Source organism: Moschus berezovskii, chromosome 3, assembly GCF_049115385.1.
Source record: "Moschus berezovskii isolate FMDL1 chromosome 3, NW_MosBer_1.0, whole genome shotgun sequence".
Classification (NCBI taxonomy): domain Eukaryota; kingdom Metazoa; phylum Chordata; class Mammalia; order Artiodactyla; family Moschidae; genus Moschus; species Moschus berezovskii.
In genome coordinates this window covers 112,430,090-112,455,753 of record NC_142462.1, presented here as the reverse complement: position 1 = coordinate 112,455,753, position 25,664 = coordinate 112,430,090, and the positions used below count along the sequence as shown (strand labels likewise).

General features: G+C 42.3%; 1 protein-coding gene across 2 annotated transcripts in view; it reads left to right on the top strand.

Moving 5' to 3' along the window:
- KIAA1549 (KIAA1549 ortholog) overlaps positions 1-25,664 on the top strand; it is a 127,916-nt gene that overhangs the window by 59,582 nt on the left and 42,670 nt on the right. Inside the window, exons 7-12 of one of the 2 annotated variants that reach the window (XM_055421335.2) lie at positions 1,671-1,730; positions 2,916-3,064; positions 11,528-11,705; positions 14,639-14,823; positions 23,485-23,681; positions 25,447-25,562. In XM_055421335.2, the coding sequence (XP_055277310.2) occupies positions 1,671-1,730; positions 2,916-3,064; positions 11,528-11,705; positions 14,639-14,823; positions 23,485-23,681; positions 25,447-25,562 (885 nt within the window). The remainder of the gene's footprint in view (positions 1-1,670; positions 1,731-2,915; positions 3,065-11,527; positions 11,706-14,638; positions 14,824-23,484; positions 23,682-25,446; positions 25,563-25,664) is intronic. The other variant, XM_088834684.1, reaches the window with a different exon arrangement.

Genomic DNA, 25,664 nt, shown 5'->3' with positions numbered 1-25,664 from the left:
GAACCATTTCTCAATCAGATTGTGTCGTGGGATGAAAAGTGGATTTTATATGACAACCAGCAATGACTAGCTCAGTGGTTGGACCAAGAAGAAGCTCCAAAGTACTTCCCAAAGCCAGACTTGCAGCAAAAAATGGTCATTGTCACTGTTTGGTGGTCTGCTACTGGTCTGATCCACTACAGCTTTCTGAATCCTGGCGAAACCATTCCATCTGAGAAGTATGCTCAGCAAATTGATGAGATACCCTGAAAACTGCAACACCTGTGGCCAGTATTGGTCAACAGAAAGGGCCCAGTTCTTTTCCACAATAACACCTGACCACATGTCAGACAACCAATGCTTCAAAAGTTGAATGAATTGGGCTATGAAGTTTTGCCTCATCTGCCACATTCACCTGACCTCTTGCCAACTGACTACCACTTCTTCAAGCATCTTGACAACTTTCTGCAGAGAAAATGCTTCCACAACTAGCAGGATGCAGAAAATGCTTTCCAAGAGTTCATCAGATCCTGAAGCATGTATTTTCACACTACAGGAATAAATAAACTTATTTCTCATTGACAAAGATGTGTTGGTTGTAATGGTTCCTATTTTGATTAATAAAGATGTGTTTGAGCATAGTTATAATGAATGAAAAATCATGGTCCAACACCACAATTATGCTTGCAACAACCTAAATATACAGCAAAAAGACCAAGGTTTACTGTGTGTACATTCAAGAAGAAAAAAGAAACAGCAATGAAAACCAACAAAACCTTCCTTCCTGGTGGAAACAGTTCAATTCACAGTACAAAGGAAGTGGAGTCAGGATAGGGGAAATATTTACTTCAAAAAAAACAGTAGATTCCGGAGTTGAAGTCAAGGAAAAAAAAAAGATATCAAATTATTTTTCAGAATGGAACAGCCAAATGGCTTAATGATTATTACTGTGTTTTGTGTGTTAGTCGCTCAGTCATGTCGACTCTTTGCAACCCCATGGACTGTAGCCTGCAAGGCTCCTCTGTCCATGGGATTGTCCAGGCAAGAATACTGGAGTGGGTAGCCATGCCCTCCTTCAGGAGATTTCCTGACCCAGGGATCTAACCCAGGTCTCCCGCATTGCAGGCATATTCCTTACCCTTTGAGCTACCTGGGAATCACCTGGGAAGCCCTTATCGTATTTTAGTGTAGTGTTAATTAAATGAAAAAGAATAGCTTGTAAAAGGCAGAAGTAGACAGGGATGAAATTGTTATTTACGAATAACAGCTTTCAGTGATACATTGTGCAGGTGTGGATGAACTAATAGGTATGCCAGACATTGGGTCACTTTACCCTGCCTGCGTCCTTGCTGGGAATCTCCAGGGCTCTGAGGAGCACGGAGTGAAAGCTGATTGCTCTGGAACTGTGACAGTTCAAGGGGAACTTACGGGTGAGATCTGTGAAACAGTGTCCCACGATGTCGCCCTTTCTTTCCTTTTCTCCCTCTTTCTCCTGGAGGCTGACGTGCTCAGGACCCTGTCACTCTCTCTGCCTTCACCCCAGCCTGGCACCCTAGCCTTGTGCCCACAGGCAGAGCTGATTAGTGACTTTATCCCTCACTCCCCTAGAACACTCACCTTTCTGACTGTTGCAAACATTTTTTTTTTTTTTAACAAATCTTTCTCCTTTTCTAACTCTTTCCTTCTTATAGCCTTCCAGTACCCGCAGCTCAACTTATCTCAGCTGTTGAAGTCCTCCTGGGTAAGAACAGGTATGTTTAACTTACATAATGTTTCGAGAAACTGTAAGAGGAAGAAGCCTGTGCTGGTGTATTGAGAGGGACACTGCCTTTCCTGTTTCCGAGTCCTAAATTCAGGGCAACATGTACCTTAGATTCTTGGCAAAGAATGAATGAGAAAAGGGATTCAGATTTGATCATGAGACTATGTCCCACTGAGTTATGGCACAGAAAGGATTGGCTTTCTTTAAAATTCATACGTCAAGTCCAGGACAAAGTCTAACAGGAATTGACAATCTTCTGACCAGAAGAGGACAAGGTTCCAAAGCAAGGATCTCTTCTTTTCCCCTAAAAGCCTCATATATGTGGTTTGATAAGGACAAATAAGGTAACTTGGTGAGCAGTTCAGAAGCATGTTTTAAAGTATTGTGGGCCTGGGTCAGATCTTCATAGCTGTGGAATTGCAGATAAAGGCTTTTTAACTTGGGACACAAAAGCGTAAAAGATGCCCAGCCTATGACAGTGTGGGAGCAGCCTGGTACCTCACTGGTCATGGGAGGAAGCTTGCAAAGTCGGGATCATCACTATGGACAGGTTCCTGGGCCCTGCAAGTTCTCATTGCTCACATACAACATGATGCCTGATAAAGGCCCCGCCTCTTTGCATGGTACAGTGGCCTTATTTTCGAAATAATTTTCCTAGTGGTTAAGTGACTTGCACGTGGTCCTATATCAAAGGGGATTTGAGCCAGTTTTGGCTGAAAAACAGACTTTTTTTTTTCTATACCATGCTGAGAAGCCGTTGTCTGTTTAGATAATCCAGATGTCTGAAGACAGGCCTCTTTATCTCAAGTCAGTTAATGAGTCTGAATCTTGAGTCAAGATAGAGTATGAGCTCAGACCATTTACAGAAATTTTGAAATCAGTGCAGACAAAACATTTGATCTTATATAGGAGCTCTTAGCTCCAAAACTCCTGCATTACTGAACTCCTGGGACTTCTGGCCACCAGTCTTTATGAACTTTAGAGATAAGACCCATGACCTACCCTCCCTGGGGATCTCCTGCACCCCATTCGTCTTCCCTTTTCCCCCTTTTGATGTTTCCTTCCGAGGGATTGGCATTTTATAGTAAGCCTGTGTTAGTTTCCTTTACACACACCCTTTCCTCTCCACTGTTAACTTGTTTGGGGGCCTGTGTGTGTTTCACCTTAAATGTAGTCCTCCTGGGTGTTGTTGAGAAGCAACTCCAGAATGAAGTGTTTCAAGCTGAGATGGAGCGGAAGCTGGCTCAGCTGCTCAGCGAAGTTTCCACCAGAAGGCGGATGTGGAGAAGGGCCACCATCGCTGCTGGAAACAGCATGGTGCAGGTAAGGAGGTCGGAGGAGGAGCGAAGGGAAGCAGAGAGGAGCCGTCTAAAAATGGGCTGTGTTTTCACGCCAGTGGAGAATGCCAGGAGAAAAATCTTGATGAATAGACTGATTACTCTCTTAAGCAGTAGTGGATGTATCAGCATTTCGGTTCTGCTAGAGTCTGGACAGATACTTCCCGAGTCCTTAATAACTGGTCAATGCAGCAGATGGCCTTGTGGGGACCAAAACAAAAGAATGTATAAGTGGATTGCCACTGGATGAACTGATTTTTCAAAGAGTAGTTTTTTAGTTACCAAAAATATAGTCAATTTTATGGAATGGTACACATTATTGATAGCATCGTAGAGATAAATCATTCAGCTGAGAGAGACCTTGAGAGATGGGAAAGAGGAAAATGTACTGTCCTCTATTCCAGCAATCTGTCTTCCCCACCTCCCGCCAGCCCTGGTTGTCTCTTGTTACCCAAATTGTCTTCACTGCATAAACTGGCAGAAAGGTTGCAATGACAGATCCATTTGAATCGAAAAGTGACCCATTTAAAAATGCACATACTCAAGAGTTGGGGGTTGGGGCTTGATATGAATTACATTATTTTGGATTTTCGTCTTTACCAAATGCTGACTTTTAAAGCTAGGGAAATAGGATACTTAGAGCTATGTCATTTCAGAGACAAGAAGCCAGGGTGAAACCCCAGCGTGCAGAGACGTGGAGGCTGGTGGTTTAGAGGCTTTAGAGAGAAAGATCGGAAGCTGACACTTGGCTGGGGAGCTGGGCAGTTTGCTGAGAAGTGACATCACCGTTATCCCTCAGCTCTTTTACCAAGTTTTTCCCTGTAAATGTTGCTCTTTATTTTCCCTCCCAGAAAGGTGGTTATTAGGTTTCTAAACTAGTTACTTTGCCAGATGCTATAGAATATAGAGAAATTGAAAAACTTAAAAAAAAAGAGAGAGCAATATTAAGCAAATAACTATAATACTAAGAATAAAAATGAACATTAAAAGCCTTGCCTTATTTAGCAGGCTTGGCTTCATAGAGCTCAAGGTCTGGGTGGAGGTTAAAATATGCACATAAAATAGCTGTAGAGGACCATAAAATTCCATAATGATATGCTTAATTAGTAGTGCAAGTTCTCTAAGATAGAAATGTGGAATCTGTGAAAATTAACCAAGTCATCCTAGGCTAATGGTGCCATCTAATGAATTGCTTAGAAAACATGCCCTATGTGTCTTCCGCTTTAGAATGACCAAACATGGAGACATAGGCAAGGATTTATGTACAACCAGGACTCCTCATCAAAACATAATGCTATGGCTGATTCATGTTGATGTTTGGCAGAAACCAATGCAATATTATAAAGCAAATAAATAAATTTAATTAAAAAAAAAAGAAAACCATAATGTGTAAAGACCCTATTTTATAGCACATGGAACTCTCCTCAGTGTTATGTGCCAGCCTGGATGGGAGGGGAGTTTGGGAGAGAATGGATTCATGTTTTATATGTATGGTTTAGTGCCTTTGCTATTCACCTAAACTACCACAATGTTGTTAATCTGCTATACCTCAACACAAAGTATTTTTGGTGTTAAAAAAAAACAACTCATAATGTATAAAAGTGAAAGAATTAAAACAAGCTCAATGTCCAGCAATTAGAGAATGAGCAAATAAACTGAGGTGAAATCTTTATGTTAGAATGTCCCATTATCATTTTTTTTAATTAGTGAGGGAATTTAGAAAAAAGCTCAAGTAAAAAGATGCTACAAATGAATATATGCAATATAATCCAAATATTAATGTACATTTCATGAAAAAAGTGACAGGAGGGAATATGCCAAAATATTTTCAATGATTTTCTTTGGTTGATTGAGTTTCAGGTGATTTTTGTTTTATTCTTTATCCTTATTTTTCTTGTTCTTCAAAATTTCTCCAATGAGCGTATAATTTGTATAGTTGAATATGTGATTTTAATCAGAAAATATTTTTTTTAAAATAAAATAGAAATTGTTGCCCCAAATGATGACTGTCACAGCCTGGTTTTATGGATTTCAGATATGAATGTGATAAGAAGTCATCTAGAAAGAATGTTGGGATTAGATTTTACAGACTGTTACTTTCAGATTGGAGAAGCATGTAGAATTTTTAATCAAGGTAGATGTCATTGGATATTTAGGTGTATGGTTTCTGCAAGAAGAAGCATTTCTAAAACTTAACTGAACTTTAAAATGGAATAAATAGGCACATAGGTGGACAGGCAGGTGGATATAATCTACTGTGTTTCAGTAGCCCTTTATGGTATTCCGTCCTAACAGCTCATGAAAATCAGCTACTACAGTGCAGTTCTGGGGGAGGAAGTAGGTGCTTAGGGAGCAGAAGTGGTCAAGGAACTAGCCTAGAAACAGCAAGTGAAGGGCTGAACAGGTGAACCATTCTTAAGATGTAGAGGTGTAAAGAACAGATTCTTCAGGGATGAGAGTTTGGACCTATGTTAAGGATCTTTATACATGATCTGGAAGTAGGCGTTCACAATGAAATCATGAAATAGTGGCCAAAAGTTTGCCAAAAGTTTCCAGTGGTGAAGAAAGAGGCCAACAGCCATGTCCAGAGCACAGGGCACTATTACCGTTCTGTATTGTGGCTAGGAAAGTAGCAGCTACGTTTTGCCAATGGCAAATGTAGAGACCAAACATTCAAATTACGTGTCTAAAATAGAGGGCTTGGGGTTACCGTTGATCATTCTCTCAGAATGTCAGTCCACTATTTTGCTGGAGTCTAAAGGGGCCATAAAGTTGTTGCATATTACTAAGAGAAATAGCAACAAAATAGAAGGCTATATTTATGCAAAACTGATATATCAAGTGTCCTAGATTCTGAAGTACTAATGTAAGAGGACTTCCCTGTTAACACCAGAGAGATACAAATTTTGGGATTAATCAAAGTGTTGTTTGACCCAGCAGATAATGAATTTATGAGATTTTTTTCAACTTGATTGTGAAGTAATTGACATATAACATTGTGTAAGTTTGAAGTGTACAGTGTAATGATATAATTTATGTATGTTGTTTAGTTGCTAAGTCACATCCAACTCTTTTGTGACCCCATGGACTGTAGGGGGTTCCTTTATCCATGGGATTTTGCAGGCAAGAATACTGGAGTGGGTTGCCATCTCCCTCTCCATTGATTTATATATACATTGTGAAACAGTTACTAATATAAGATTAGTTAGCACATCCATGGCTCACATATTTACTTTTTTTGTGTATGTGGTGAGAACTTTTAAGGTCTGTTCTCTTAGCAACAAGTATGCAGTACAATATTATTAACTGTAGTTACCATGCTGTACATTAGATCCCTAAAACTTGATGACTGGAAGTGTACCCCCTTTGACCACCATCACCCCATTTCTCTTCCCCTCCACCCTTGCAGCCACCAATCTACTCTTTCCATGAGTTTGACTTTTTTAGATTCCACACATGTGTGAGATCATACAGTATTTGTCTTTGTCGGACTATGTATTTAGTGTAATACATTCAAAGTTCATCCCACATAGTTGCAAATGATGGGATTTTCTTCTTTTTTTGGATGAATAATATTCCATTGTGTGTGTACACACATGTGTATGTATCATGTCACATTTTCTTTATCCATTTGTCCATAGATGAAAATTAGGTTACTTCCATGTCCTGCCTGTTGAATATAGTGAGCTTGGGGTACAGATATCTTTTCAAAGACAGTGATTTAATTTACTTTGGATATGTATGGCATAGTGGAGCTCCTGGACCATATACTGGTTCTAGTTTTAATTTTTGAGGAACCTCCACACTATTTTCCATGGTGGCTGTACCAATTTACATTCCCACCAGCAGTTCTCTACATCCTCACTAGCATTTATCTCCTATGCTTTTGATAATAGTCATTCTAATAGATGTGAGGTGATATCTCACTGTGGTTTTGATTTGCATTTCCATGATAATTAGTTATATTGAGTTCCTTTTCATGTACTCATTGGCCATTTGTGTATCTTCGGAAAAATGTCTATTCAGATCCTATGCCCATTTGTTTCCAAGGGAGATACCAAGGAAACATTTCATGCAATGATGGGCACAATAAAGGACAGAAACGATATGGACCTAACAGAAGCAGAAGATATTAAGAAGAGGTGGCAAGAATACACAGAACTATGCAAAAAAGATCTTAATGACCCACATACCATGACGGTGTGATCACTCAACCTAGAGCTCGACATCCTGGAGTGTGAAGTCAAATGGGCCTTAGGAAGCATCACTACGAACAAAACTAATGGAGGTGATGGAATTCCAGTGGAGCTATTTCAAATCCTAAAAGATGATGCTGTGAAAGTGCTGCATTCAATACGCCAGCAAATTTGAAGACTCAACAGTGGTCACAGGACTGGAAAAGGTCAGTTTCCATTCCAGTCCCAAAGAACGGCAATGCCAAAGAATGCTCAAACTACCACACAATTGGACTCATCTCACACGCTAGTAAAGTAATGCTTGAAATTCTCCAAGCCAGGCTTCAACAGTATGTGAACCGTGAACTTCCAGATGTTCAAGCTGGATTTAGAAAAGGCAGAGAGGAACCAGAGATCAAATTACCAACATCCGTTGGATCATCACAAAAGCAAGAGCACTCCAGAAAAGTATCTACTTCTGCTTCGTTGACTTTGCTAAACCCTTTGTGTGGATCACAGCAAATTGTGGAAACTTCTTCCAGAGATGGGAATACCAGACCACCTTATCTGCTTCCTGAGAAATCTGTATGCAGGTCAAGAAGCAACAGTTAGAACCAGACATGGAACAACAGACTGGTTCCAAATTGGGAAAGGAATATGTCAAGGCTGTATATTGTCACCTTGCTTATTTAACTTATATGCAAAGTACATCATCCAAAATGCCAGCCTGGATGAAGCACAAGCTGGACTCAAGATTGCTGGGAGAAATATCAATAACCTCAGATATGCAGATGATACCACCCTGATGGCAGAAAGCGAAGAGAAACTAAAGAGCCTCATGGTGAAAGTGAAAGAGGAGAGCCAAAAAGCCGGCATAAAATTCAACATTCAGAAAATTAAAATCATGGCATCCAGTCCTATCACTTCATGGCAAATAGATGGGGAAACAATGGAAACAGTGACAGATTTTATTTTCTTGGGCTCCAAAATCACTGCAGATGGTGACTGCAGCCATGAAATTAAAAGATGCTTGCTCCTTGGAAGAACAGTTATGACCAACCTAGACAGCATATTATAAAGCAGAGACATTACTTTGCCAACAAAAGTCCGTCTAGTCAAGGCTATGGTTTTTCCAGTGGTCCTGTATGGATATGAGAATTGGACCATAAAGAAAGCTTAGCACCAAAGAATTGATGCTTTAGAACTGTTGTGTTGGAGAAGACTCTTAAGAGTCTTTTGGACTGCACGAGGTCAAGCCAGTCAATCCTAGATGAAATCAACCCTGAATATTCAATGGAAAAACTGATGCTGAAGCTCTAATACTTTGGCCACCTGATGTGAAGAACTGACTCACCGGAAAAGACCCTGATGCTAGGAAAGATCGAAGGCAGGAGGAGAAGGGGGCAACAGAGGATGAGATGGTTGGATGGCATCTCTGACTCGATGGACATAAGTTTGAGCAAGCTCCAGGAGTTGGTGATGGACCGGGAAGCCTGGCGTGCTGCAGTCCATGGGATCGCAAAGAGTCGGACACAACTGAGTGAACTGAACTGAACTGATGCTTGTTTGTTAATCAGATTTTTTTTTTTGCTATTGAGTTTTATCAGTTCCTTAATGTATTTTGAATATTAACCCCTGTCGAATACATGATTTGCAAATATTTTATCCCATTTCATAGATTGCCTGTTCATTTTATTGATTACTTATTTTGCTTTATGGAGGCTTTTTTGTTAACATGTAGTCCCATTTGTTTATTTTTGCTTTGTTGCTTGTGCTTTGAATGTCTTACCCAAAAACCCTTGCCAAGACCTATGACAGAGCTTTTGTCATATGTTTTCATGTAGGAGTTTTGTGATTTCAGGTGTTTCCATTTGGAGTTAATTTTTGTGTGTAAGATGGTGTCCAGTTTCATCCTTTTCGATGTGAATATCCAGTTTTCCCAACTCCATTTATTGAAAAGACTTTCTTTTCCCCATTGAGTGTTCCTGGCTTTTTTGTCACCAGGGTCTTTTGTGGTTCCATATGAATTTTAGGATTGTTGTTTTATTTCTGTAAAAATGCCATTGGAATTTTGGTAGGGACTGCATTGAATCTGTAGATATCTTTCGATAGTATGGACATTTTAACAGTATTCTTTTGATCCATGAATATGGGATATATTTCCATTTATTTGTGTATTCTTCGGTTTCCTTCATCAGTTTATTATAGATTTCAGTATACAGATCTTTACCTCCTTGGTTAAATTTATTCCTAAATAGTTGATTATTTTTGATGCTATTTTGAATGGGACTGTTTGTTTCTTTTTTAGGTATTTTGTTATTAGTGTATAGAAATACAACTGATTTCTGTATGTTTATTTTATATCTTGCAACTTTACTGAATTTACTTAGTTATCCCACTAGGTTTTTTTTTCTTTTCTGTAGAGTCTTTAGGGATTTCTATATATAATATCATGTCATCTACAAACAAAGACAGTTTTACTTCTTCCTTTTCAACTTGAGTGCCTTTTATTTATTTTCCTTGCCTGATTGTTCCAGCTAGGATTTCTAGTATTGTGTTGAATAGGGGTAGTGAGAGTGGAGAATCTCATCTTATTCCTGATCATAAAGGAAAAGCTTTCAAACTTTCACCATTGAGCACAGTGTTAGCTGTGGATTTGTCATATATGATTTTTTCTATATAGAGATATGTTTCTTTTGTATTCAATTTGTTGACAGTTTTTATCATAAACGGATGTTGAGTTTTGTCAAATGCTTTTTTTTTGCATCTGTTGATTGTATGATTTATTGTTGAATTTGGTGTGCTAAGACTGTTGAAAATTTTTGCATTTGTGTTTCTTAGAGATATTGGTCTGTAGTTTTCTTTTCTTATGGTATCTATACCTGGCTTCGGTATTAATGTTAGTCTTATACAATCAATTTGAGAATGCTTCCTCCTCTTCAATTTTTTGGAAAATTTTGAGGTTTGGTATTAATTTTTCTTTAAATATTTGATAGAATTCATCAGTGAAACCGTCTAGTTCTGGGCTTTTTTTTTTTTGGCTGCGAAGTTTGTGATTACTGATTTAATTTCCTTACTCATTATTGGTCTGAATAGATTTTCTGTTTCGTCATGATCCTGTCTTGGTTGTATGTTTCTAGGAATTTATTCACTTCTTCTAGGTTGTCAAATCTGTAGGCATATAATTGTTCACAGTAGTCTCTTTTGATCCTTTATGTTTCTGTGGTATCTAATGTAATGTCTTCTCTTTCACTTATAGTTTTCGAGTCCTCTTTTTACTGGTTCAGTTCAGTTCAATTCAGTCACTCAGTTGTGTCCAACTCTTTGCGACCCCTTGGACTGCAGCATGCCAGGCTTCCCTGTCCATCACCAACTCCCGGAGGTTGCTTAAACTCATGTCTACCTTGAGACTTGTTTTATGGCCTAAAATATGATCTTCACTAGAAAATGTTCCATGTGTACTTGAAAAGAATGTATATTGTGTTGCTATTGGATGGAATGTTCTATGTATGTTTTGTTAGGTTCATTTGGTCTGCAGCATTGTTCAAATCTGCTGCTTATTGATTCCTGTCTGTATGATCTATCTCTTGTTGAGAGTGGGATTTTAAAAAATTAATGAGATTTATTATCTCAAGAGCAGTGGTTCTCAGCAGGGGATGATTTTGCCCCCCAGGGTACATTTGGCAATGTTTGGAAACATTTTTGGTTTTCACAGCTGGTGAGGAAAACCGGCCTTTAGTGAGTTGAGGGCAGAGATGCTGCTAAACATCCTATGATACTTGGGGTAGTCCCACATCAAAGACTTATCTGCATCAAAAATGGATATAGTGCCAAGGCTGAGAAACTGCCCTAGAAGAACAGGGAGAAAATGCTAATAGATTTGAGAAAGGATTGGCTAGAACCACTAATAGTTTCAGAGAACCAGGGGTCTTGGGAGGACAACAGCATTCTCCCGTGACCTGTTGGAGCTGGTTGATAGCAGTTCTAGACTGGACTTGGTATATTCTATGTACCCTCCTTGCTCCTTTGTCTCAAAGAAGACTTTGAGCAAAACAAAGCTCACTTGTTATTCTGCAGAGAGGAGCTTTCATTTTAACTGTTTTTCTTCTCATCAAGAGAGCATTTTGGGGATTCTGGGATCTGGAGTGGTATAATGACCTTATTAGGAGGATAGGAATAAATCCTGGGTAACACAGTCAAGGTTGAGTGCTCCTAAGAAAGGGCATCTGGAAATGTGAGCTTCTAAAATGCTAATGGTTTCTTTTATCTTTCAGGTGGTAAATGTGTCAAGGCTCGAGGGAGATGACAATCCTGTGCAGCTCATCTACTTTGTGGAGGATCAAGATGGAGAGAGACTCAGTGCAGTCAAGTCTTCAGATCTGATTAACAAGATAGACATCCAGAGAGCAGCCATCATCTTGGGTTACCGAATTCAAGGCGCTGTTGCCCAACGTGAGTGCGTGAGGCTTGGCCCCTCGTAGTCATCTGTGCTGAGCTGGGGTCCAAAGCCAGTCCTTTTCTGATGATAATCTCTGAATTTAAACTGTTCTCATGTGTGCATAATAGATTTATGTCTTATATCTTTATTATTATGTGTCACTTATATAAGAGGTCAGTCATTAAAATTAATTTGCCAGGACCTTCTTTATTTCAGTTGCATGTAGTTGTAACATTCACTGTTCTTTTTCTTACCGAGCATTTTATAGTGTTATAGTGAGTTTTAGTAGCTTAAGTTAACTTTAATATTTTTCCCTTCTTCCTGTACTAAAAAAAAAAAAATTATCCTAGGTAAAATAATGTGTTTTCTCTGTATTTATTCCAAAATCTTATATGTCACATTTTGGGGTGGGAACAGTGAGTCAAACAGGAAGCTGGGAGGTACCTTCTGAATTTATTGGCTTCCTCCTGGGTCTTATAACACAAAGAAGTCCTTGATCCTTACCCTTTTCAATCCTGTTTCTCTCCCACCCTGTCCTTACATCACTCATAATTTAGGAGTGTTTTGATATCTCTTTATTATTGCTGGAAGAGTCTAGGCTCCTGCCCCCTCCTCGCGATGGCTATTCTCAATGCTTTTTTTCCCCTCAACTCACAGATTTTGGTTATTTAAAATAAGAAAAGGAGAGACATGAAAGAGTATATTTTTCTAAATATGCCTTTCTGAATCAGACTACTATTTTAATGTGGGTGTTTTTCCTTTATGTTTCTGGGAGCAATCCTTGTAAGAGCCCAGAGATATTTCCTCCCAACAGTAAAGGGATAGCTAAATGTTTAGAAGGAATTTAGCATCAGGGAGTGTTGAAAATCTCCCCCCAAATTTCAGTGATGAAGGCAGTTCTTAAAAAATGACAGCTTTGAAATGATCCTCAATAATGGAATGTTCTTTGTAAGTGCTGTCCTTGGAAACTAATGAGGATGAGGGCCAGTGGGCACACTTGCTCCATTTTATATGTGGTCATAGGAGAGTTGAAGCAATTAACCACTGGTGGTTTGTGTTTGTATATTTGAGAGATGATTGTATATTGGTGTGTCTGTTTCAAAGCAGCCAGAAAAAATAATGAAACACTTACTTGCATTTCTTCATAGACGGTATTTCTAACTGTTGGATGGGTGCCCCACTCCAGCTGAGCACTCACTTTTTTAGAAAAGATGCATTGCAGTAGGCTCTAGGCACTTTTCAAGGCTACTTCCATCTGCTCTTGCACCTCTCTTGGCTCATTTATGTGCTGAAGACCACAGGGGTAGCAGTCCTGGGATTGGAAGCCTCAGCCAAGACTAGAGCCAGCCCCAAAACAGCTGTGGACCCCGTGCCAGGCCCTCATTTTGATGAGTCACAGGGTTTTACTAGGTTAGAACGAAGAAGAGGCTCTAGTTGTCCCAGCTCCTCGGTTTGGTTGTGTAACTCCAGTACTGTCAGTTGTTTTCATGCAAAATAAACTATGTGTACAAACTATATTCATGGCAAACTAAAAGATGCAAAATGTTAACACCCTGTCACTTTCCCCACTTCCCGCAGAGTCTTTGCTTTGTAATTTGTGCTTCTTTCAGAGTGCACGTGCTTTAGAGGGCTTGCTCTCCTCCCTGGTCACTCAGGGGCCTAAACCCAAACTTAAACCAACACTAAGCATCTTTTTTTATTGTTATATCTTTGAGTGAAAACATTCTGATCCCGTAGCATGTGTTAACCATTACAGGATATGAAAACAGTATAAAACTTAGTCCCTGCCCAGGAAGACTGAGGCTGTGTTTGAACAGACAAAGCATAGAGTCATGACCACATTAATGAGCGAAGTGGTATTGTATATCAAGATGATACATTTATGTAATAACATGCCTCATGAAAGAATAGCACAATACTGTTTATAAGACAAAGACATCCAAGGACAAAAGAACTTAGACAAGGGGAATCCACCGTTGTCATGGAGAGGTTGTTGTAAAGTGACGGTGATGGATGCGGGAGCTGGGCAGAGGGGAGGGGGTGTTTTGGTTTCCAAAGCCTGTTAATTGGAACCTGAGCTTTAAAAGGACTGAAAAGAGTTGAGCTTTTAAGACGAGCTGAATCTTGCAAGAGGAGGATGCAAAACGAAGAGCATGAGGGCCTAGTACTGGGAGGCTGGATTAGGGAGAGGAGCCCGTGAAGGAAGTTGAGGAGGACAGAGTAATGGCAGCATGGTCGTCCAAGGCCATGGAAGATGGGGGACTGCGGTGGGAGGTAGGGGGGCGGAGGGGACTTCCTTGACAGCCCAGTGGTTAAGACTTTACTTTCCAGTGCAGAAAGTGTGAGTTTGATCCCTAGTGGGATCCCACATGCCAACAAGCCAAAACATAAAACAGAAGCAATATTGTGACAAATTCAATAAAGACTTTAAAGATGATCCACATCCAAGAAAAAAATCTTAAATATTTTAATGTAATTGGAAAATTGACAACTGTACCTTAAGTAAAGCAGTTTCAATGCAAAGTCCTACTTCAAGGGCTTAGAGAGAGACCCAGACGAGGAATGAAGACGGTGCTCACAGACCCCTTCCTGGGATTTCTGATTTTTGGTGAGCCTTAGAAATCTTCCTGCAGTGAGAATTTAGGGAGGGACCTGGTAGAATAAGCTGGACGTCAGGAGACCTGGAATCAACCTCACTTGGCTGTTGAATTAGCGATGTTCCTTTAGACGTGTCATGTATGTCACTGTGGTCCCTGCTGTGTTGTAGCTGGAACATCCTGGGTTGTGTTTACTGCGTCCCATTTTTTGTCTTCAGGGGGTCATCATCTCTCCCCAGTTGTCTTGAGCTGAAATGATGTGGGAGGGTTTCTGCTAGTAGAGGGGGCATTCACTGTCCAGTAAAGGAGTGCAGAGCACTCACTGGGAGACCTTGCTTTCTCGTGTGCAGCTGTGGACAGGGTGAAGAGGCCGACCCCTGAGTCCCAGAGCAGCAACCTCTGGGTCATCGTGGGCGTGGTCGTGCCGGCGCTGGTGGTGCTGGTGATTGTCATCATCCTCTACTGGAAGCTCTGCCGCACGGACAAGCTGGACTTCCAGCCTGACACCGTGGCCAATGTTCAGCAGCGTCAGAAGGTAAGGGGCGGCCCCTCCACCCCCACGTTTGTATGAGCGTCTTGTGGGCTGGGATGGGGCGAGTTCAGATTCCTGGTATTGAAGGCCAGGGAGAGGAGCTGGTCAGGAAATCTTCCGGCCACAGTGATGGTGTCCCTTTACTTCCATGTTTGTTTGCTGAAACCCAGGTCTTCTGTAGTGTTCAATACCTGCCCAGAAAAAGAAGCTGTGTAAAGGCTTAGCAATGCTCTGGGCTCCGAGTTCCACTGTGATTTTATTTTTGAGATATTCAGTTACAAAATCATATCCATTCTGTGCATGAATTCTGATCTATTTTAACCCTGGACACATTGAGAGAGCAAGAACCAAGAAAGGTTTTCTTTGATCTACAACCCCACTGGGCGGCTCCTTTATTTTCTGTCTACCTTATTGCAAGCCTACTTATCCACCTTGATCAAGAGCACTTAATCATTAAAAAGTGGTACTATGTGCCTTTTTCATTTTGACTTTAAATGTATATATATGTATGTATGTATGTATGTACATAATGAATCTTTATTTGACAATCTTCAAAAAATATTCGGAGTACTGGTCAACCAAAAGGAATTCTGTGTGGTCTTTCTTGTTAACAACACACAAAATCCATCAGCTGCAGTTTCCAGACTGGGATACTTTCAGTTCAGTTCAGTTCATTTCAGTTGCTCAGTCATGTCTGACTCTTTGCGACCCCATGAATCACAGCATGCCAGGCCTCCCTGTCTATCACCAACTCCTTTAGGGAAGACCAAAACAACCTAAGTACAAAATTTCCTATTTTTTTTTTTCCATATTCCCCCTACCCAACCCTACTCTGCAGTCTTTTAGAGTTAATTAACTTACACCTAATTGGACAGCAGTTTCTTTCTTTCTCTATTAGCAGCTCCTTTTCCATGTCTTTCCAAGGCATTCCTTGGAAATTTTTAATAGCTGTTTTTAGTTTTTTATAATAGTTGTTCCCTTCTCATACTTACGTTTCAACAGTGTCTGCAATATGTGTCACATATAAGTTTCATTTTGGTCAGTGTCTGGCTCCTCTGGTGAAGCATGAACATGCCAAGTAAGAGAAGAGCTGGTTAGGTGCAAACCCTGAGCTCACCTAGGGCATAAGAAGTGGTGGTTGCCGGCTCTAATAACATGTATCCACTATAGGTCACACATTCAGAGGACTCAATGGACTCTAAGAGTTTGGTGAGAAAAAACAAGCAAGAGGCAGAAGAACAGGAAATAAAGGATCACCCTATTAACCTTCTAATTTTACTCTGATTTTCTGGGTATAAAAAAATCCTGTACATAATAAACCTAGACCTGATGGATGAAAAAAGTGAAAGTGAAAGTCACGTCCAACTCTTTGCAACCCCATGGACTATACAGTCTAGGCCAGAATACTGGAGTGGGTAGTCTTTCCCTTTTCCAGGGGATCTTCCCAACGCAGGGATCGAATCCAGGTCTCCTGCATTGCAGGTAGATTCTTTACCAGCTGAGCCACCAGGGAAGCCCAAATTAAGTCAACACTATTTAAAGCCATTTTGGGGATTGTTTCTTTGGCCACACTGTGCAGCATATGGGATCTTAATTCCCAGACCAGGGATTGAACCCACATTCCCTGCATCAAAAGTGTTGTCTTAAATCACCAGACCACCAGGGGAGTTCTGATGGATGAAAAAAAGTATTTAAAATTTATTTTGCTTGTAAAAGTAAATGAAGAGCATCCTTTTTCTTATGATTTAACTAAGAAATGCAAACTCTTGATTAAAGTGCAAGCTTATGGTTATCCAGCATTTTGGAAGCAGTTTATACATTAAAGGTTATATTTATTACCCATCTTCATTTATTATTGACATAGTCTGCTAAGGTTGTTTTGTTGTCAGACTGGTGAATAGCACGGAAAAAACCTGGGGGGTAAAGTCCTTGATGATTCATCGTGTGACTTTCACCGTGATGACATCAGCAATCGGTTTGGAAATGTTTCAGGTTCTGGTGAAAGAGCACTGTCACAGAGGTTTAACAGTGTGGACGGTTCTGTATTCGGGTCTGTACTGTGTTGTGCTTCCTCACATAAACACTGCTGTGAAAACCGATCCATTGTCTCTCACTTCAGTAAACTGTCAAGAGAACCACATCCCTGAGGTTCACAACAGACTGTTCCAAAATATTCTAACCCCTGATGCTGCTGTACCTCAAATAAACAGTTTCCAGTAGAACTTTCCGCCTTTAGAGTTGTGTTCTTCTGCAAGTGCTGCATGGATTGGCGTATTCACTTTTACAGCATCTTTTCAGGAAGGGTTTTTTGTACCAAGGATTCCCCAAGAGAACAGGTGTCCTTGACTTGGTTAGGAGCGTAGCAGGGTCTTTGTTTTGCTGGCATAAGAGCCCATCGTTTGGATCGTGTCATCTTTTTTTAATAAGAAAATGATGATATCCGTTTAGTTCAAAAACAAGCATCTCTGCTTCATAAGTGTTTCTTCTAAGATTATCTGACAGTAGTAAAGTGCCTCTAGCCTATTCTGCAGGGCACTTTGCAAAGACGCTGTCTTCCCTGTGACTCGAAAGAGCAGAAGCTCTTCTTCCTTCTTGCGTGGCTCTGTTTTCTCTCTCTGCTCTGCTCACCCTGTGCCCTGATGCTGCTTCACTGCTGTTCTCTGAAATCTTTTAGCAGATCCCAGAGCTGCAAACATCTGGAAACAATAAATCTGCTGACCCCAAATCCACACCCCTTTCTTCTTGTAACCAGAAGGAAACCTCTTCCTATTGTCTGGGAGTAGATTAGTTTTGAAATATGATAAGAGAGAGAAGTCATTCCATCCTATTTTGAGGCAGAGTCTTTTAAAATTTTGAATGATTAAAAAAAAACCAAACAAAAAACCTAACACATGTCTTTCTTTTTATCTGTATTCTCTTTAATCTGTAGCCCAAAGGCATCACTTTTTACTGCTACCAGTAAAATTATAGCTTGGACCCGCCTCGCCCTGTTGAGATTCTATTTAAAGACACGAACAGCATTGGCTTAGATGTTGCCTGCTCGGTGAAAACTTGTTCCTTCTGATGGGGACAGTCCACACCCCGTGGTTGGCCTGGGACCTGGTTCCTGGCTCGCGGGCACTGTGGGCAGCTGGATGGGGCTGCCTCAGATGCCGCGTGTTCATTCACCAAATGCCAAGCCTTTGCTCTCAGCCAAGCGGGGTCGGGCTGGGTGACAAGCACAGATAACATAGGGTCCCTGCCTTCGAGGGCTTTCATGAGGGAGGGAGTGGCTCAAAGCTGACACACAGCAGCGTGTCTGTCCAGGGCTTTGTGGCAGCTCAGATAAGGGGCTGAAGCGTGGAGGTTGAGGAGGGGGAAGCCAGAGGAAGTGAGCCCAGGCTGTGGGGGAGGGCAGGTGTGGACGGCAGGAAGGATGGGGCGAAGGTGAATGGAGCGAAGGGCACAGCCAACACCGAGGTGACAAGTGTAGGCAGGAGCCAGGCTCGAGGGTTTATGGGACGTGTCAAGGGGTGGAGGTGATGCTGTCGGCTTAGGGGAGCACTGAGGGTTTCTCAGCGGGGAGAGTAACTTGGACATATTGATTTGTTTTTGTTTTTCAATTTAGCTGCATTGGGTCTTTTGGTGTATGCGCGGGCTCTTTGCTGTGGCTCCCAGGCTCTCTCTAGTTCCAGCGGGAGCTTCTCGTGTTGTGGCACCCAGGCTCTAGAGCTCGTGGGCTCCGTAGTTACAGTGCTGCTTGGGCTTAGTCACCCCGAGCATAGGGGATCTTAGTTCCCTGACCAGGGATCGAACCCACGTCCCCTACATTGGAAGGCAGCTTCTTAACCATGGGGCCACCAGGGAATCCCCTGGGCACACTGATGCTTGAATCAGTCCCTAAAGAGGGTAATATGATCAGAGGGTTGAAGTGAAGCTGGAAGAGTTTCTTCCATCTCAGCAGAGTTCGTCTCATCCTTTCTTTGCAAGGATCGTGCTAACACCTAAAGTGTTGGTGGTTCCAGGATTCCCTTGATCAGCTGACCAGGACTTGCCGGGGTCTGGGGGTGGAAGGATCTTGGAGAATTGCTTGCCCACCTCCTAGGCCTCGGGGTGAGCTGTGGCCCCACACTGGGCTGCAGTGGCAGTAGGGGTGGCACCTGGGGTGGCAGTAGGCTCGCCTTGTCTTCACCTCTTCAATGGAAACAGCATGGTGGCCCTGGTGGCTTTTCACCGACCACATCTGTCAAATAGCAAGCGCTTAAACAGTGGTGCTGTCTTGGAGGTGGTGCATTTTTGTTCAGCCACTTTGGGGATCAGCTCTGCAGTTTCCCTTGTTATCTCAACTGCTCCTTGCTAAAGGGACTCAGGCTAACCTGAGTCTTGGGGACTTCCCTCTGCGTTGTTCCATCTGGGTCATATTATATTTATGGCTCACACATTTTAAAATTCATCTGGCATCTCTCCTATTACTTGGCTGACCTGCTGTACCAGCCCACCCCAACTTGTCAGCGGCATATTCCAGTGAGACACAGACAGTGGGGTTGTCCCCTCTGTGATACATTAAAGATGGAACAAAAGAGCTGTCTTTCCTTAGAAAAACTGGGTCCTAATAGGAATATTGAAAGCGCTCATGAATCTTGGCTCTTTTATAAAATGCTGATTGATGCTTATTTCTGCATGTGAAGACTGGAAGCACAATACACCAGACTTAACTCTGTAGAATTTTTTAAGACATGGAAAAACTAGAAAAAGTATTCCGGGAAACAGGGATGAAACAAAGGGAGTTAGTAGTTCCATAAGTGAGGGGAACAGTATTTTCTCTAATTTTTTCCTTCTGTGTGGAGATGGCCTTTGTTTCGTGTATAAGCACAGACTGGTTTCCAAATTTCTGTTGTCATAGGAGGAGGCGACTCACCCAACCTGAGAGAACTCAGGGATCTAATGAATGTATTTAAAGATGCTAGCTGGGATGAACCAAAGCCAACAGGACTTCAAGGCTGTAACGGATGTGTATTTCAAAATCCAATAAATTTGGTGACCTTTTTAAAATTTGTTCAGTCATCAGATATTTACTGGGGATCTACCACAGGTCACATTGCTGAATTAAAACATTTTGTATCTAAATTTGTATCTATAGCTTTATCTAGTCTCTGAGAACTCTCAACTGGCTATTTATATCAACTGCTTGATTTTTCATTGACCAACAGCAAAAATATTGCTGTCAGTCTCATTTGTATGGTGCCTTGGCATTTATGAAGCATTTTGACATAGTCGGGGAGGAAGGAATTTTCTGGGTTCTCCTGGCTGGTCTACAAATTAAATTGACCTGAGACAGATTGACAGGAGAAAATCACAGAAAGTTTCAATAACATGGGTTCATAGGAGAGACCCATGTATGGAACTGAGTATCGCACCAGAATGGCCGAAGTGCTCACCTTAAATACCACCAGCAGCTAAAGATGAAAGAGGATGTCAGAAAGGCAGTGGTTTGGGACTTTAGAGGGGAGGAAGGCAGTTCACAGGGAGGTGGAAAAGCAAACTTTTGGTTAATGCTTGCCGAGTCTTGCAGAGACGGTACCAGAGGGAATGGTGATAGCTCTCTTTCTGGAATAGATCCTCTGTATTTTTTAGGCAGTTAGATGGGGGGAATATCAGAGTTCTTCTGAGTCTTTTGGGCCTTGCTTGTTTTTGTCTTGAAATAATGCACCTGCCAAAGAGACATTGTTGTTCATTCGCTCGGTCGTGTCCGACTCTTTGTGACACACACCCCCCACCCCCATGGACTGCAGAACGCGAGGCTTTCTTGTCCTTCACTATCTCCTGGAGCTTGGACTCCAGGAGATCATGTCCATTGAGTCGGTGATGCCATCCATCTTGTCCTCTATTACCCCCTTCTCCTCCTGCCCTCATTCTTTCCTAGCATCAGGGTCTTTTCCAACAAGTTGGCTCTTCACATCAGGTGGCCAAAATATTGGAGCTTCAGCATCAGTCCTTCCAATGAATATTCAGGATTGATTTCTTTCAGGATTGACTGGTTTGATCTCCTTGCTGTCCAAGGGGCTCTCAAGAGACATTTGGGGGTAGCAAATTTTGTTCACCTATGACGTATATAGGACTTCCCTGGTGGCTGAGACGGTAAAGCATCTGTCTACAATGCGGGAGACCTGGGTTCGATCCCTGGGTTGGGGAGATTCCCTGGAGAAGGAAATGGCAACCCACTCCAGTACTCCTGCCTAGAAAATCCCATGGATGGAGGAGCCTGGTGTCCGTGGGGTCACAAAGAGTCGGACACGACTGAGCGACTTCACGTTCACTTTCATGATGTATATATGTGTTTCTTTTTTTCTTGCCAACACTTCATCTTAATTTTTTTTTTCAGTTTTTTAAAAAGCTTATTTTTAATTAGAGGATAATTGCTTTACAGTGTTGTGTTCCTTTACAACAATGTGGATCAGCTGTAAGTATAACTATAGCTCCTCCCTCTTGAGCCTCCCACCCACCTCTGTAGGTCATCACAGAGCACCGAGCTGAGCTCCCTGTACTGTATAGCTGCTTCCCACTTATGTACATTTCTTATATAAACCCATGGAGAAGACTCTTGAGAGTCCCTTCGACTGCAAGGAGATCCAACCAGTCCATTCTAAAGGAGATCAATCCTGGGTGTTCATTGGAAGGACTGATGCTAAAGCTGAAACTCCAATACTTTGGTCACCTCATGCAACGAGTTGACTCACTGGAAAAGAGTCTGATGCTAGGAGGGATTGGGGGTAGGAGGAGACGGGGACGACAGAGAATGAGATGGCTGGATGGCATCACCGACTTGATGGACATGAGTTTGAGTGAACTCTGGGAGTTGGTGATGGACAGGGAGGCCTGGCGTGCTGTGATTCATGGGGTCGCGGAGAGTCGGACACGACTGAGTGACTGAACTGAACTGAACTGAAAGAGTATATCAGGGCAGGCACTTAGTTCCTAGACCTGGCTACACAGACGGTACCAAGGAGGCAATGCTGTCTACATTTTTCCCTTATTCACTTTAGAGACCTTTGCTTAGAGGAGGTGATCTGTGGCTCATCCTTCAATTTTGATAAAAGCAAATCATCTAACTTTCAAAACAGGAGATTTTGATGGTTGTGATTAGATGACTATTGATGATATCTGTTACTCTCTCATTTAGAGGAAACTTATGGAGCTAAAATGAGGTGTATCTGGGGTAAAAGCAGCCCCATGGATGAGAGATGTGCCTCTTCTGTAAAGCAGGAGAAGGATTTCTTGAGAAAGGAGGAACCAGAAGTTTATCTACAGAGGTTGTCTGTTTGGAATTTGATTCCTTTAAAAGGAACACATGACCCTAGGAAGGTGTGTGTGAGTGCATGCATGTTCAGTTGTGTCTGACTGTTTGCGACCCCATGGACAGTAGCCCGCTAGGTTCCTCTGTCCACCAAGTTTTCCAGGTAAGAATATTGGAGCGGGTTGCCATTTCCTCCTCCAGGGGATCTTCCCGACCCAGGGATCGAACCTGTCTCTTGCATTGTCAGGGGTATTCTTTATCACTTGCTCTACCTGGGAAGCTCACAGTCCCAGGGATTTGTGGAGCCCTGGTGAAGATGGCTGGGAGGTAGGGGCAGTCATGGAGATGCAGGTTTGGGCTCATTGTTTGGGAAACAGCGTTTTTGAGCCAAGAAATGTGCACCACGCACAATCTGCCTGTGTGTGGTGAAGTTGACTGCTGGTAACAAGATGTTATTAATTTAGAAAATATAGGCATGCCAGTCTTTGCCTTTTGTTTCCAAGCAGCGTCTTCGAAAGCATGATTTATAGCAAGTTATGTCTCCCTCTGCTGGCATAAGTCGTTATTGCAGACTGCTTTCCTTTTACCCATCCTTCCTAGCTTTTTAGTGCGGAAAGACCTTAGAGATCACAAATAGAAGCCACTGTTGTTGTCACTCACCTGTGCATAGTTAGCACAAATCCCGCAAAATCTTTCACTTCCATATGCAGTATATTGTCTAGAACGGCTCCTTAGATGGGTTGGACTTTGTCCTCTGACTGATAGCACTCTCTGTGAGTGTAGAATTCAGCCTGATGGAATTGCATGGGGGACTCCTGCCATAGAGACCCTTGGGACCACTACTAATGCATGGTTTATTTTCCTCTATTTTGCAAGCCAAGTAAAGGAAGCAGTTAATACCCACCCCTGGGTATTACAGCCTGGCCTTCTCTCATTCCCCTCCGTCCTGACCCTTCTGGTGCAGCTAATGTGATCTTTTACCAGATCTCAAGTCTTCTCTGGTCCCTGACACAATTGAGGACCTTCTCTGAGTAGGCACCTCTTTTTATTTCTATGTTCGGTCTGTCCTCTGGGTCCTGGCACAAGTCCCCATTCTCTGAGAAGAGTCTCACCCCATGCCCCTATCCGGGCTTGGGTCACTGCTGTGACAGTGGTCAGGCATTGTCTTGTGATGTCTTATATATTGTGGTCTAACTTTTTAATCTTTGTATTTTAATCTGTAGCAAGTTTCTGTCTTTTCTGCAAACTCAAGGTATAATTCTTGCACAAGTCAGTGTTCTAGGGATGCATGTTGAATTTGATAGGTAAGATTGCAAGCACACTTTGGGTCAGAAGCTGGCACTCACCATCAGCTTGACTGTCTCACTTGTGCGTGTGTGTGTGTGTTTCAGTTGCAGATCCCTAGTGTGAAGGGCTTTGACTTCGCTAAGCAGCACCTGGGCCAGCACAATAAGGACGACATACTGATCATTCACGAGCCTGCGCCACTGCCGGGACCCGTGAAGGACCACACCACGCCCTCTGAGAACGGAGACGTGCCGAGCCCCAAGGCAAAGATCCCTTCCAAGAACATCCGTCACAGAGGAAGGTTCTTACTGGGCTTTCTGTATTGTTCTCTTTTGAAGCCCGCGGTTCTGTTTTCTGTTTGTCAGTTTCCAGTAGCAGAAGGGCTGACGGTGAGTGTTGTCCAAGTCTGCAGCCTGGAAGACTGATGAGATTGGCCCCCAAAATCAGCACACCCAAGGGCCCTTGATTTCTGCTTTAATGGACTCCCAGAGGAGGCCCGTGTGCTTTCTTTCCCCAAAGTGGGTAAGGTTATGAATCACCGACCTGTATGGTTTGGTGGTCCCCCTGGAACTTCATTAGGGATTGACCAGCTCGAGGGTATTATATTCTGGGGTGACACGCTAGGCCTTCTGGAGGTGGTGTTAGGAATAATGTACAAAAATGTATAAAAATGCATGGCTTATGATACACAGTCGGCCAGCATTGGCTCTGCCCTTGACTGTTACGCCAGCGGCTGGAGCTGTGGCTTCCTCGCTTGGTCTGCAGGTGACTTTCATCACACCCTACTTTCCTTGCTTGGCTTTTCTCCATCTGCCGCTGTTGTCAGCCTCCTTAGCATGTGTGCATGGATTCTTCATCGCCCTGCTCCCCACTCCCCCGCCCAGCTCCCCTTTCCCAGTTAATTCCCATTCCTCTTACCAACATTAAGCACACGGGACACTGCTACTAACAGACTACCTACTGGGACCCTATGACCCTGTGAGACGGGCTGCCCTTCTCTAAAGAAGACAATGTTCAGGGTTGGGTTTTATTAACTTGGCTTTAGGTCAAAGCGTGATCAGGCTTTGTTATTGAAGCCTCAAATTATCAGCCTTCTTTTGAGCTTCGGAATGCCAAATTCTGGTTTTCTGTTGAGAGGGGAAAAGTGTGTGATCATACCAACATTCAAAATGACATTGTAATTTCTGATTTATCAGAAAACATACCCCAGGGGTTCTGGCCTAGTTTTAAGAGTTTAATGACTGTTAGAACATGATCTTTACAAAAGAAGATGAATAATTTAGAGAGAGATCATTTGCTTAATTATTTTGCAGAGTGAGAATAAATCAAATCATTAAAGATTATTGAATATGCTAGTACAATTTAACAAAGTCTTTTTTCTCCTCTGGAAGCCTCAGCCTAGACACTTAGTCACAACATCTCAATGGTCTGCATGGTTAATATCATAGTTTAGCATTCCTCAGGGGCTCTAGAATGTCTGGGCATTTCAGAAAATTCAAAGAGAAGGGGTGTTAACTGATTAAGGCTTTTCAGTGAATCCTGGAGCAACTTGGGTTCTGTGACACACTTGCTTTTTATATATAGAATCAATTAACAGCGATAATCATTGCCTTTGTGTTAGAAATGTAGGCTTCCTCCAAAGATTTGGAATTATATGGGGTGACTACAGAATGACCCTGGTTTCCTAGAAGATGGAAGGCTTTCTTCTGCAGGCCCAGCTAACCCCTAACTTAAATCCCAGATCCTCTGATCCAACCCACAGCAGTCCAAGATTGCCAGGTTTCCCCTGGGAGCTGGGGGGACTGTCCTCCAGCAAGTACTTGGTTTTCTAGCATTTGTTGAAATGAGCCTGCTGAGCCATTTAGTAAAGCATGTCACGCAGTCCTCAAAAGGTGACTCTGCTGTCAATGTGGTGCTTGAAGATGCCGCACCTCGAAACAGGGTTTTGGACTCTTTGACTTCTCCCAGTTTTGTCAAGAAGCCTGACTTCCACATCCAGATGAAAGTGACCTTTCTGCCTGCTTTCTTTCTTTTTCCTAACATCTGCATTTGTTTTGTATCTGCAGAGTTTCTCCCTCAGATGCTGACTCTACAGTAAGTGAAGAGTCCAGTGAGAGGGAAGCGGGGGACAAGACTCCAGGAGCCGTGACCGATGGCAAGTCCCACAGAGCCCCACAGAGTGGTCTGTGACCCTTCTTTTTCTCCACTTTAAAAATCATAATTATGAGAGACTTCCCTAGCAGTCCAGTGGTTTGGACTCTGCCATTTCATTGGAGAGGGTGTG